This window comes from Trichosurus vulpecula, chromosome 3, assembly GCF_011100635.1.
Source record: "Trichosurus vulpecula isolate mTriVul1 chromosome 3, mTriVul1.pri, whole genome shotgun sequence".
NCBI classification, from domain to species: Eukaryota; Metazoa; Chordata; class Mammalia; order Diprotodontia; family Phalangeridae; genus Trichosurus; species Trichosurus vulpecula.
Genome location: NC_050575.1, coordinates 397,454,420 through 397,468,815, shown reverse-complemented (window position 1 = coordinate 397,468,815; position 14,396 = coordinate 397,454,420). Strand labels below are relative to the sequence as shown.

Here is a 14,396-nt window from a genome sequence, read left to right as displayed (position 1 = left end):
GAGAAAGACCCAACAAAGACTGAAGAGATGGCAGAATGATGTCCTAAAAGCCAGGAAAGAAGGGCATGGGGGATGTGGGGGAGGCCCTCTGTACAGTGTCAAATGCTGAGGGTAGATCAAGGAGTGTGAGGACCGAAAAAAGGTCATCAGCTTTAGTAACCGAGATCGCTGGAAACCTTTTGGCAGGGCTGTCGGAGTGAAAACAAGACTGCAAGGGTAGGATAAAAAGTGGGTAGTTATAAAGCTATGGAGGCAGCAAGGACAGACACTCTTTCTTAGGAGGAAAGATGAACGCTGAAGGGGATGACAGGAGAGACCTGAGAATGTGCGTAGGCAGCGGGGAAGGAATTAGGAGAGAGGAAGAGACTGAGCACTAGAGACAAGGACTGAGGCTGCAATCTGTGGAAGAAAACCAGGGATGGGATCAAGGGCATGGGTTAAGGGGCAGGGCCACTTCCTTCTTCCTGCCAACTAGGAGGCAAGAGCACCTGAAGGGCGAGCTCTGAAGCAGCATCTGTGGGGGGTGTAACCCAAGGTCACTCCAAGAAGCAGCAAAGGACCATGATCTCTGTAGGCCAAGGACAGAAGGTGCGCTTGCTCATCACACAGCAGAGATAAAGAAGGCTCTGGCCTTGTTGGTGACATGGTCTGAATGACCTCTGGAGGTGCCCACGGGGCCTCCCAGACACTGTCTTCATACAGGGCTGCTGTTTGGCAGGCACGGGGAGCCCTGACTCCACCCCTCCAAAACAAAGAATGCAAACTTTACACCCGTGTACCAGGATACGAGGGCACGCACCTGTGGACACTTCCCGGCTTGTCCTCTGAGCCACTTGGAAATGCACTTGTACCCAAAGAGGTGCCCACATCGCAGCGCAGAGAGCCGGTGGTCCCCCGCGCTGGTCCACTGTTCAAAGCATATGGCACAAGTGTCCCCGTCTTCCTCTTCTGAGGGACTTGTGGCAGCTGTAGCCGGTGGAGGGAGTGGTTCAGGCTTCAGTGGAGACTGCTGAAGGGAAGCACAGGCACGCTTTGGTTAGCAGCTTAGCACACTGGCCTCCTAGATTGCTCTTCTGAAAGACCAAGAGGATCTGTTACCTGTTTGAGGGGGGCCTCAGCACCAGCAGCAGGAGTGGCTTCCTGCTGGGCTGAAGAGTCCTCTGGAAGAGCCTCTGCAGGAACCTCTCCAGAAACTGCAGGTAGGCACAGAAAAGAGATTACTGACACAAAGGCTGTATTGCAGAGCCTGTCAGCTGGCTGGGGAGCTGGCTGTTTCTACTTCCATACCATGTTGGGCATCTGACCCTCCCCTTCCCTACCTTGGTTCAAGGCCTTCTGACCTCTTGCTTAGACTATGGCCGTCTTCCATACAGCTGCCTGAGTCCTCAATATTCGACCAGACTATGTGACTGCTCGACTCAATACACGTTCAGGGCTCCATCCTGCTTTTAGGGACTGTTTAGTTTTTAAAGCCCTTCACGAACTGGCCCCGGCTGACCTCTGCACCTCACTGGACGTTCCCTCCCCATCCCGCTTTGGGACAGACTGCCTTGTTATCTTTCCTCCATGCTTTTGTCCTCCCTTCTTCCTCCAGCTCTACCCCAAAGTCAGACACAGCCCAGACCCTTGGACAGGAGGCCTCACCCCCCCCAGCTGCCAGAACCTTCCCACACCACCTTGCACTAAACTTCTGTTTCTTCTTTAGGCACGTCCATGTACGAGCAAACTTGTTTGACCTCCCCATCAGGATGTCAGCTCCATAGGACACGGGGGAGGGAAGGCTTCATTCTCTGTATTTGTATTAGGCACACAACAGGTGCTGAATAAAAGCTTGGTGACTAATAAAAGGATGGACACTTAGAAGCCCCCAGTTACTGAGCAACCCTTTGATATTGACACATAGAAAGTCAGAAGCCCAGAAAAGACAGCAACTTGATCTGAGATGGGGGAATGAACACATCCATCCTGAGCTCTCTAAAGCCGAATCCCATTATGTCACTGTGCCACAAATACCACACACCTCAGGTCAAATTAAGTGTGTACGTGGTACTGTCTAATATGGCTCTCTCCCTGGAACATGGAAAGCTTTAATGAAAACATGGTGGAAGAACCCCGGCTGAGGCCTTAGCACAAGTGGGAACACTGTCTACCTGGTGGCCATCTGTCCTGATTCCAGAGATGTGGACCACTGCCCACCCAAACCTAAAGAGTGCCTACCTCCAAGCCCAACAACGTCTGGGTCCTCGTCCTGGATGTCCACCTCCTCATCCTCACTGGAACTGTTCCTTTCTGTGTCAGAGCCACTCGACACATGGATGTCCTCAGAGCCAGGGTCATCGTCGTCATTATCATTAGGATTGGGCGGGTCTGCCAACTGGATTGGTTGTACCCTGTTAACCCGAAAGTATGTGTCCAGTGGTGCCCTTGATCTGTACAGAAAAACAACCACATGATGGCATGAGAGACGTCTTCCCCGCTCAGAGTGGGGATGCTCAGATGAAGCCTCCACGTTGTCCCCAGTCAAGGGGAGTGCCTAAATGTTCCCTTCAGAGTTGAGAATGGGACCCACGAGTGGGCTGAGCATGGTCTGTAGGGGACACTCACAGCTCTTTGGCAGCTCAGCTTTTACACCGGGGGTCTCTAGCCATGATCCCACAATGCACCATGGCATGGGGAGGGAGAAGAAGGAAAGTGTCCACGTGTCTTCTGTTTTTTGGGTGTTCCAGCAGCCATGGCTAAAACCGTGAAGGGTGTGAGCAGGAAGGCTCCTGTCCATCAGGCCCACCTTCTACTTCAATTTCATGTTTTTTTGACATTCTTTTTTCCAAAGTGCTTTGAGCACTTCATAATAATTATCTAGGATATGTCTTAAAAAGTGCTGTTATTAAAAAGTGACTCACTTTTAGCTTCAATAGCTGCCTTTATGTCACTAAGTCAAATTTAGAAGTCCCCAGATGAAACTTTTAGAGATGATTCACAATTGAAAAATTGTATTTTCTTTTTTTAGCACCTATATTTAGTATTTTTAGTTTTCAACATTGGTTTCAACAAGATTTTGAGTTACAAATTTCTCATTTCTACTCTCCCCTGCAACTCCAAGATGGCATATATTCTGATTGCCCCGTTCCCCAGTCAGCCCTCCCTTCTGTCACCCCATTCCCCCCTCATCTCCTTTCCCCTTACTTTCTTGTAGGGCAAGATAGATTTCTACACCCCACTGTGTGTATCTTATTTCCTAGTTGCATGTAAAAACAACTTTTTTTTGGAGCATTTGTTTTTAGAACTTTGAGTTCCAAATTCTCTCCCCTCTTCCCTCCCCACCCACCCTCCTTGAGAAGGCAAGCAATTCAACATAGGTCACACGTATCATTACGCAAAACACTTCCATAATAGTCACGTTGTGAAAGACTGTATTTCCCTCCAACTTATCCTGTCCACCTTCATTCAGTTTTCTCCCTTGACCCTGCCTCTTTGCAAAAGTGTTTGCTTTTGATTACCTCCTCTTCCAAACTGCGCTCCCTTCTGTCATCCTCCCTCTCTTATCCCCTTCCCCTTACTTTCAGTATGTATGTTATTCCCTCCTCAAGTCAAATCCAACGAGAGCAAGATTCCCGCATTCTCTTTCACCTGCCCCCACTTCCCTTCCAACAGAACTGCTTTTTCTTGCCACTTTTATGTGAGATAATTGACTCCATTCTATCTCTCCCTTTCTCCTTCTCCCAATATATTCCTCTCTCACCCCTTAATTTTATTTTTTTTAGATATCATCCCTTCATATTCAACTCACCCTGTGCCCTCTGTCTATATATATGTTTATTCCCTTCAACTACCCTGATGCTGAGAAAGGTAGTCTCATGAATTACACACATCATTTTTTCATGTAGGGATGTAAACAAAACAGTTAAATTTAATTAAGTCCCCTATGATTTTTCCTTCTCGTCCACCTTTTTATGCTTCTCTTGATTCTTGTATTTGAAAGTCAAATTTTCAATTCAGCTCTGGTCTTTTCATTGAGAATGCTTGTAAGTCCTCTATATTTTATTGAAAGTCCATATTTTGCCTTGGAGCAGTATACTCAGTTTTGATGGGTAGGTGATTCTTGGTTTTAATCCTAGCTCCTTTGACCTCCAGAATATCAAATTCTAAGCTCTTCAATCCCTTAATGTAGAAGCTGCTAGATCTTGTGTTATCCTGATTGTGTTTCCACAACACCCAATTTGTTTCTTTCTGGCTGCTTGCAACATTTTCTCCTTGACCTGGGAACCCTGGAATTTGGCTACAATATTCCTAGGAGTTTTCTTTTTGGGATCTTTTCAAGAGGCAATGGGTGGATTCTTTCAATTTCCATTTTACCCTCTGGTTCTAGAATATCAGGTCAGTTTTCCTTGACATTGAAAGGTGATATCTAGGCTCTTTTTTTGATCATGGCTTTCAGGTAGTCCAATAATTTTAAAATTATCTCTCCTGGATCTATTCTCCAGGTCAGTGGTTTTTCCAATGAGATATTTCACATTGTCTTCCATTTTTTCATTCTTTTGGTTCTGTTTTATAATTTCTTGATTTCTCATAAAGTCACTAGCTTTCAGTTGCTCAAATCTAATTTTTAAGGTGGTATTTTCTTTAGTGGTCTTTTGGACCTCCTTGGCTAATTCTGCCTTTTAAGGCATTCTTCGCCTCACTGGCTTTTTGGAGCTCTTTTGCCATTTGGTTTACTGTATTTTTTAAGATGTTATTTTCTTCAGTATTTTTTTGGATCTCCTTTAGCAAGTCATTGATTTGTTTTTCATGGTTTTCTTGCATCACTCTCATTTCTCTTCCCAATTCTTCCTCTACTTCTCTTACAAATCCTTTATGAGCTCTTCCATGGCCTGAGACCAATTCATATTTTTCTTGGAGGCTTTTGATGCAGGCTCTTTGACTTTGTTGACTTCTTCTGGCTGTATGTTTTGATCTTTTTTGTCACAAACAAACAAACAAACAAAAAACCCTACAGACTGAGTCATTTTACGCTACCTGTTCACGTTTCCAGCCAACTTCTTGACCTTGAGCTTTCTGTCAGGGTATGACTGCTTGTAGAGTGGAGAGTACTTTGTGCTGCTGTTTTCAGAGCTATTTCTATTCCAGTCACCACAAGCTCTGCCACAGCAGTGCTCCTCCTCCTCCAAGAACCGCCAACTAGTACCCCGACCCAGATCCAAGTAGGGCAAAGCAAGAGAACCCTGCCTCTGTGCCAGAAAAGTGCTCCCTGCACTCCCACTCTGATCTGCCATTTGATTCCTCCCACCGTGTGGGCCAGGGACTCTGGAAGCAGTTGCCTGAGTTTCCTGCTGTTGCTATGCCACCAACGCCACCCCCTGGGGCTGGGGCCGGACCACGTACTTCTCTCACCCAGATCCAGCAGTTTTCCCACTAACCTGCTCAATTGTCTTTGGTATTTGTGGGTTGAGAAGCCTGGTAACTGTCACAGCTCAGTGTTTCAGGCCCCTAAGGCCTGCTCCGCCTGATTCCCGGTCTGGTTGGTCCTGGCGCGGCCCATGATGGGCCACGCTCTGCTCTTGCACCGTGCGATAGACCCTTTCCGGTGACCATCCAGGCCATCTTGGGCTGGAGACGTGTTTTCCTGTTATTTCGTGGGTTCTATAGCTCTAGCATTTGTTCAGAGCCATTTTTTACAGGTCTTTGGAGGGATTTAGGGGAAAGCTTAAGCAAGTCTCTGTTTTCCAGCTGTCATCTTGGCACCACCCCTGAAAAATTATATTTTCTAATGGCTTGCCTACTTCTTGAGGAAAACTAGGTGTTTCTAAGTACCTAATTATATAGATGAGCTAAAGAGTAGCTTAAGAAAGAATTCACAGGGCTTGTTTCTATTATCTATTGGAGCTCCAGAAGAGAAGATCCATTCTTGGAAGAACACATCTCAGACAGAGAGATACACACCACACACACAGAGGGATGTTCAGTTAGGGTTTTCATCTGTAAAGATCTTCCATACCTTCACCAGCTTCCAACAAATCTCTCCATTTTTTAAGTTGGGCACAGACAATGATGTTACACAGGCAACAAAATTATGAAGACTGGGCACATGTGAAGAATTTTGTGCTGCAGTCAAATAAAATATAACATTAACTTGATCCATCACTACTGTGTACAATGGACAACTAAGTGTCAACAGTGAGCAAGCCTTGTGCCCATCCCGGGCCACAGAGGATCCATCCAACTCTCAAGACTTGTCAGTGCTCAATAAAGCTGCAAACGCTTTTTGGCTGAAAATATCCCAAAGGCACAGAGAAGGACCGGATGCCAGAGCCTGCCAAAGGTCTTCCCCTTGGGGAAGCTCAGAGGTCTCCAGCTGCAGCCCTACTTGTGTATACCGTGCAGCAAGCTGCAAGCCTTCTCTCTCTGTCTACTTCCTAATCTGTAAAACAGGGTGAACAGAGCGCTCACGGGCTTCTGCCTACACATGACCTCACTATTTCATGGGGGGAGGACAGGGAAGCCTGACAGCTGGGGATGTCTCAAAAGGGGGAGCTCAGCCAAGTCCCATCCCTTCTCTGGACCTCAGTGACCTCATCTGTCAAGGGAGGGGATCAGACTACGGGACGCCTGAGGCCCTGTCCAACGTCCAGTCTAAATCTTGGGAAGAAATGGAAAGATCTGAAACCTCCCTGATCTGTGATGTACTATCTGTAGTCAAGAAGACCACAATGTACCCTCTCCTCTGTACCCTTCTGCGAAGTCCCTCCCATGTCCTCTGGGAACTGGACCCGGCAACCATCACTCTCCTACCCATCCCTCCATCTCCCTCCCCCACTACCTTATTTTTCCTGTCTCCCTACCAGAGGGCTCCAAACAGGAGCAAATCTCTCCAATCCTTAAACTTGTCAACCCTTCACACTATCATCCCACATCCCTCCACCTTTCACAAATCCCTGGACGAAGCTGCCTACATTTGTTGCCTCAACTGCTGATCCCACGGCCCAGTGGTCTCTTCATTGCTAGATCCAGGCCTCCTCTTCTCCTCCCACTCATCTGTGTGTAGCTTTGGACCCTGCTGACCACTCCTTCCTTGCAGACTCCTGACAAAGCCCTCTTCACTCTTTCCCCATCTGGTGGAATATTTCTTCTCAGTCGCCTTTGCTGGGTCACCTTCCCGGCCTCCCCTTCACCTAGGCCTGTGTGTGCACGCGTCCCCAATGGCTCTGAAAGGGATCCTTTTCTCACAACACTCTCTCTGCTATCTTCTTAGTTCTCACAGATGCAATTGTCATCTCTATGTGCACAGGTGAAAATGGGCAGCCACTCAGTGGACAGAGTGCTGGAGTCAGCAAGACTCATTGTGCTGAGTTCAAATCTGTGAGCTATGTGACCCTAGGAAATCGCTTAACCCTGCTTGGCTCAGTTTCCTTATCTGTAAAATGAACCGCAGAAGTAAAAGACAAACCATTCTAGTATCTTTCCCAAGAAAACCCCAATGGGGTCATGAAGAGTGGGGCATGACTGAAAAACAACGACGACAGAGTGTAGACGGCTTCCCAGTCTACAGATCTGGCCCTAATCTCTCTCTGCATCACCAAACGCCTGCTAGACAACACCTGGATATCCCGTAGGTATCTGAAAATCAACATGTCCAAAACAGAACCTATCTCTTTATTTCATATCCCCCTCCAGAGCAGCACCCAGGGTCACGCCTTCAGCTTTACCTTTAACCAAAGTTGGTAATTTCTACCTCTAGGCACAGGGCAGCTACCTGTGAGGTCTGTCACCTCTTCCTTGTACTGCAACATTCTCCTAATGGGTCTCCCTCCTCTCTAGCCCATCCTCCAAAAACTGTCAAAGTCCTATTCTTAGAGTGAAGGTCTAATCACATCACTTCACTGCTCAGGAAACTGCAATGGCTCCCTATTGCCTCCAGCATCAAATACGAGCTTTTCAAATCTTTCACAACCAGCCCTGTTCCTATCACCCTTTCCAATCTGTTACTGCCCTTTATGCACTCTGTGGTCTGTCCAGTCAAGCTCTCATCTCCAGGTCTAGAACATACTCCACCCCCAACCCCCACTAAATAAACAAAACCACTCTGTTTCCTTCAAAATTCTGTTCAAGTTTTCACTTTGTACTTGGAACCTGGATAGTTTTGCCCCAGCAAAGTATATGCCTTAGAATTACTGTGCAGCTGTTTCGGTACACAATGTTTCCCCAGATGGAACAGAAGCTCTTTGTGGTCAGGGACTTTCATTTTGGCCTTTGTACCCCCAGCACCTTGCTGCTGGGACTTCATAAACACTTACTGGACGCTCAAGTGAGAAAATTCCTAAAGGAGAAAATCTGTGAAAGTAGTTTTAATGGAGGAAATCCACAAGAGGAAGCTGTGGAGAGCTTGAGGATAAAGTCATTTTGGCTGTGGATGGGCTGCTGGAGGAGCAGCTCTCAAATATATGTTTTATAAAGACAACCTTTTGGTTATATTCATAGCTGTAGTTAATGCTTCATTAAAAAAAAGGTTGCCTTGATCTATGGGGGTGAGGTTTTGGCCTCATTCATGCCTTTCTCCTGAACCATCTTTTCCAACACAGTTTCTACCCCCCTCTTCCCATTGCCCATTTTTACCCTGAGTTCATAGAAAGTCTTTCCTGCCTCCTGCTCTGCAATGGGGCTGGCACAGGGGTTCTGGCTCACTCTCCTGGGGTCTTTCTGCAAACACTGAGCATGAGCAGGGCCATAGATGACCACATACACCGCCACAACATGGTTCTTGGACACACAATAAACCTAATTTTGTCAAGGAGTTGCTTTTTTCCAGAAGAGCCTGTGGCTGCCATCTGGCTTCCAGTTTTATGTAGTGGAGAATGCCAAGATGGCTTGGGCTCATTTCTACCCAGGGGCCCACATTTACTGTACTTACTCACAGTCTGACTCTTAGTACCCTCTGCCTCATCTTCCATCACGCTGTCAATGGCCCTGCGGAAGGCAGTTCCCTATTCTGATTCATGGGTGGCTACGGCCACTGAAATCCATTACCAAGAAGCCAGCCTCCTGGTGGTCCTTGGAAAACAGGCAAGGTCTGAGACTGGAATCACACCTGACGCCACTCTAACACAGAGAACCATCACAGCCTGTGCTCCACCAAGCCACGGTTACCTCCATGACACAATGAGGATTCAGAGCAGCATTTTATGAAGGTGAGAATCCTACATAAAATGCAACCACTTAATAAAACAGGAAGGTCTTAGAAAGCTGAAAATGTAATGCATAATAATTATACTGCATGACAATCTATCAAGACTTAGAGAACACCTACCAAGAGGTAAGACCAGTCCAGGCAAAAGGTTATAAAGGGAAATTATTTTCAAATTCATACCACATTCTCAGGTGTAGAGGGCAGGAAATGTTTTCATACTGAAGAATAAGCTCAAGACTAACTCAAAAGGTATATGTAGAACCTATATCAGATTACATGCCATCTTGCGGGGGGAGCGGGGAAGCAAGGGAGGGGGAGAAAATTTGGAACTCAAAAACTTGTGGAACCGAGTATTGCAAACTAAAAATAAAAAATAAATTTATAAAATAAATAAAAAAAACCCTAACTCATAACCTTACATAATTTTTTTTTCTAGAACTCTCTCTCTCCCCTCTAGCCTTAGGGTCCCTGAAAGATAACTAGACAGGATATGCTTACTTACTGGGGGCTTATTAAACAAAGTAATTCATCCCCACTCCTAAAGACTTCAATTTAAAGCTGGGAGTTTTTTTTTTTTTTAGCATTCAAGAAACATATCAGCTTATGCAGGAGGAGCAATAGCATCTTGGTCAGGGGTTCTTCATCTGGAATCCATGGATACATTTCAGGAAAAAACACACCATTTATATTTTCAGTAACCTCTAACTAAAAACTAGCATTTCCTTAATTGCTTAAAAACGTGACTCTGAGAAGGGTCCACAGACTTCACCGGCCCAACTGCCAAAGGGGGTCCCTGATGCAAACAAGGCCCCCAGATCTTGGTAAAAGGGTCACTGTAGGTCTGCGTCTTTAGAGCACTTTTACACGCATTACTGCAGCCTGGGATGTCTTCTTGCCTCCATCTTACAGATGCCCAAAGTAACCCAGCAACTCGTGACGGGGGCTGGGACTTAGCCCAAACTTCACTGACTCTTCTCACAATACCAGGCTACTTTCCTCCAATCTTTTAAAAGGATTTAATATAATCTGACTGAAACCCACCAATCTGGGCCCTCCGGGTACCATGGATTGGTGAATGGATTTCCATCACTATGTGTCAGGATGAATAGTCAGTTATACCTCCTGAAAACACCCGGCTTTTCTTTTGGCCCAAAAGTGTGAAGCCAGATGGTCTGCCCAGGCACAGAGGGTAAAAAAGTATCATCTCTGCACAACCATCCCCAAAGCCTGTGATTCTGGCCGTGTGGGTGCAGCCCTGCTTCTTACCTGTAGTCCACAGTCCTTTGAGACCCTCCTGCCCTCCTCTGCAGGCGGACTGCCCTCCTCCTTGTTCGCACTGACTGTGCGATCTGCTGAGAGGGCTGCCTCAAGAGGCCCAGCACCCCATGCAACTGCTGCAGTCTGTCAATAAAACTGTTCATCGAGGTCAGGGCAGACTGTGGCAGCACCGGATCGACGGCAGCTCGTACTGGGTCCTCTGCCGCCGCAGCTCCAGGGTCCATGTTCTCCTCATTCTCCACGGCGGATGACACAACTTCCTCGGTCACTTCGATAGGCACCTGAGGAACAGGAAGCCCAACAAATGCTTCAGCAGAGGCCTCCTCCTGATGCTCCATAGCAGGACCTCCTTCTACCACCTGAAGATCAACGTCCATTTCTTCTTGAGCCATTGCTGACAAGAGAACAAATTAAGAGAAATAAAATGAGATAGAAGCACGTGCAAAGTAAACATACAACACTGTGCCATTGGTTCAACTCCACCTAGTCTCCAGAGCCACTCTTAAGCAGGTTTGTGCTGCTCTCGTCTTTCCTGTGTCAGCTTTTATTTCCAAACCAGCGACCGTCTGACCGTAGGAAGGCAGGCGACCTAAGTGCCAAAGGGAGTGTTTCTAACGGAGCAGCGACAGCTAAATCCACAGGACGAGAGAGAACTCCACAAAACAACAGCCACCGGAAGCAACGCCAGACAGTAAGAGCTAATCCTTAAAGCACTCTCTCAGCGCCCCTCCTCCACCACCCCCCAGAGGGAGCCGGCACACTCCTGCCATAAACACCAAGCAGCCAGCTTCTTCAGAGATATCTGTCTATCCATCTCACCCTGTCCAGATCACCACAGTTGTATCTACTCTTCTGCTGGTAATTCTCTCTGCTTTCTTCATCTCTACCCAAACTCCCCCTTTCATACTTGGGGTCTTCCACCTACCAAGCGACATCTCAAACATCTCGGATTCCTAGGTCATCCTACGAAAAAACTTCACTCCACCTCAGGACAGTCACACCCTCGATGACCCATAACTGTGCTAAAATGTGATTCAAACTCGAAATTCCTCTCTCTCTCATCACAAATTCCTATCTTTCTAACTCTCCCCTGACCTTACTCCTCATAAACCTCTTCTCTGTCCTAATTCTGACCTCATCCCTCCATCCCTTCTCTTCAGTCTCAGCTGTAACAGTGATGATAACCACCACCAGCATTTACGTCACGCTTTAAGGTCTGCCCAGCGCTTCACATAAATTGTTTCATTTGATTCTCCAAACAGCTCTGTGAAGTGAGTGCTATCATATCCACAGTTCACACAAGAGGCAAACACAGTGACTCGCCCGGGGTTCCATGGCCATATTTGAACTCGAGTCTTCTTGCTCCAGGCCCGAACTCTACGTACTATGGCACCCCTATGCCTATTCTATAGACTATCAGTTACTCTTTTTGGAGGGGGAAGGCAGGGCAATTGGGGCTATGTGACTTGGCCAAGGTCACACAGCTAGTCAAGTGTCTGAGGCAGGATTTGTACCCAGGCCCTCCTAACTCCAGGGCTAGTGTTCTACTCACTGTGCCATCTAGCCACCCCTATCATTTACTCTTGACCCCTCTCCCTCCTGGTCACCCAGCAGTCATGCTTTGCCCGATCTCCACCCTGGGTGGATCGGCTTGTGGCACTCTGACCTAGGTGTAACTGCACGTTACCTATGTGGACCAGTCGAGTTCATTGTCTTTTTATCATTTCACCTTCCTCTCTGCCTTATAACCCTCAAAACTGCTCTCCATCCTCAGGGTGACCCCCAATCCCTTGAGCCCTCGGCCTTTCTCAGGCCATAGTCTCTGCACTGACCACCTTCCCCATCTAGACTCCTCTATACTCCAGGACTCGGCTGCCTCCTCAGGCCACACTCTTGTACAAAATTGGAGATCACCCAACCACCAATGGATACATTGTAGCAGGGCAGTCTTTATACTGCCCCACTCCCACAGTGGTTTTTTCCAAATCTCCCTATCCCTTCTGAAACCCCCAATCCATGCCTTGGCAAGCTCTGAGCCCCACATCTCCTCCTAGGAGGTCACCTGCAAACAGGGGCCCCACCCTCTGTCCTCCACTCTCCGCAGTCTGGCTTTGTTACCAATGACCCTAATGGCCCAATCGAATGGCCTCTTCTCAAGCTTCATCCTCTCCATATTTCTGCCAATTGGCCTCTTCTCCTCTCCAAGTTCTGATTCAGTCCTTCTCACTCCTTTGTTGGGTCTTCATCCAGGTCTCATCATTATCTCCATGGAGATGATTCTCAGCCAGATTCAACCAGCCTTAGGTCTCTCCTGGCCTCCGGTCTCACACCACAACTGGCCGCCCGCAGACCTCTTACACTGGACGAGTCATTACTTTCGTCCTCTTCAGAGACTCCCTAGTACAGGTGCAGGAACCACCATCCTCCCAGGCGGCCTCGGGGGTCAGCCCACACCTTCAACCTGCTGCCCAGGGCTGCCCCCTTCATCTTCCCAACACCCCTGGGCTGGACCCCTTTCTCTCTGGTGACAAAGGAGTATCTACACAACATATTACAGACTATTGCCACAGACTTCTGGCCCCCGCCTCTAACCTCACTCCAATCACTCAGCTGCCAGAGTGAGCTCCCTAAATAACGCAAGGTCACCCCGAGACCAATCAGCTCCAGCCTCGCCCCGCCCAGGATCTAATCAACATAAAAGCCATCACCTGGTTCTAAGGCCCTTCATAATCCTGACCCCAACCCCGGCCTCCCACCCCCATCTCCACAACCTGGCAGCCCTATGAGAGAAGCTGAGCCCCCACAAGACCCTCCGTCTGCCCCCGCCATCGTCATCTCCGTGCTTCCTGTGGGTCCCTGCAAATCCCACCTTCTGCAAGAAGCCCTTCCCCACACCCCCCAATACTACTGACTTATCTCTCCAGCCTGTCCGGCCTCTGAGTGGTCTGAACAGAGCTCCCCCTGTGCTGTCTCCCCCATCAGACTGTAAGCTGTCTGAGGGCAGGGCTGGGTACTCAGCTGTTGGGGCTTTTTTGCCTGTCTTAGTATCCCCAGTGCCTGGCACCCAGAAGGCGCTTAATGAATGCTTGGTGTGGGGCTCGGCCTGGGCCCCACGGCCGGCGTCTGCCGCAGTGGGTTCTGTACCCGGGGCCTCCCCCGCAGCCTGCACCACCACCACCACCACCACCACCGCCGCCGCCGCCGGGGACCCCGGGGCTTGGGCTCGGGAACGGACGAAGGGCCCGGCAAGCCTGCGGCCCCATCTGACACGTGAAACTGAGGCCTAGCGCGGTCGCTCAGTGGTCCCGGGCCCGGGTCGGCAAGACGGCCGAGGCCGGGAGGCGCCAGGCCCTGAGGCGGGAGTCGCCGTGGAACTTCCGGCCTCGCCCCGTTCGTTACCTGCCGCCGCCACACGGAGAGTGTTGGGATTCCAGGCCGGGTCCGCGCGCGGAGTCCGCTCTCCCCGAGGGCTCCCAGGCTAGCTCAGGCCTCGGCCTCCCGCAGACACCGCCGCCACCGCTACAAACACCATCACGGCCGCCACCGCCGCCAACTCCCATTGGACGATGGTCTCCAGCCTCCAGCCAATCCCATCTCTCCTTTTCCCATTGGTCGGAGGAGTCAGGGCCAGAAGCGCTCTGATTGGCTCTTCTGGAAGCTCTTCACTGACAGGGCCGACAGGGAGGAGGGAAGCTCAGAGACTTCCCTCCGTTTGGTGGCCGGATCTTTCCATCACTGTACAGCCCGCCCTCTAAAAGATTGTGCGGTCATGGACTCATCCCACCTCCATTTCATTTGAACTTCTGGGCGGGAAAAACTTGTGTTGCTGGAGAACGGTTGCTCTTGGGTCGCCTAGGCCCTGGGGAGCCTTGAAACTGGCAAACACCTGGTTTAGCCCAACCCAAAGAAAAAGAAAACCTTGTAACAAATATGCAGAGTC

The 14,396-nt window shown here is 48.9% G+C and overlaps 1 protein-coding gene across 3 annotated transcripts in view; it reads right to left on the bottom strand.

Annotated features, from left to right (window-relative positions):
- Positions 1 to 14,021, bottom strand: part of RFWD3 (ring finger and WD repeat domain 3) — a 43,880-nt gene extending 29,859 nt beyond the window's left edge. The window contains exons 1-5 of one of the 3 annotated variants that reach the window (XM_036752580.1): positions 13,856 to 14,021; positions 10,445 to 10,850; positions 2,218 to 2,429; positions 1,099 to 1,193; positions 800 to 1,009 (exon numbers count right to left, since the gene is read on the bottom strand). In XM_036752580.1, coding sequence (XP_036608475.1) covers positions 800 to 1,009; positions 1,099 to 1,193; positions 2,218 to 2,429; positions 10,445 to 10,848 — 921 coding nt within the window. In that variant the 5' untranslated portion in view covers positions 10,849 to 10,850; positions 13,856 to 14,021. Of the gene's footprint in view, positions 1 to 799; positions 1,031 to 1,098; positions 1,194 to 2,217; positions 2,430 to 10,444; positions 10,851 to 13,855 lie in introns of all 3 variants that reach the window. The other 2 variants (XM_036752579.1, XM_036752581.1) reach the window with 2 other exon arrangements.
- Between the last annotated feature and the right edge of the window lie 375 nt (positions 14,022 to 14,396).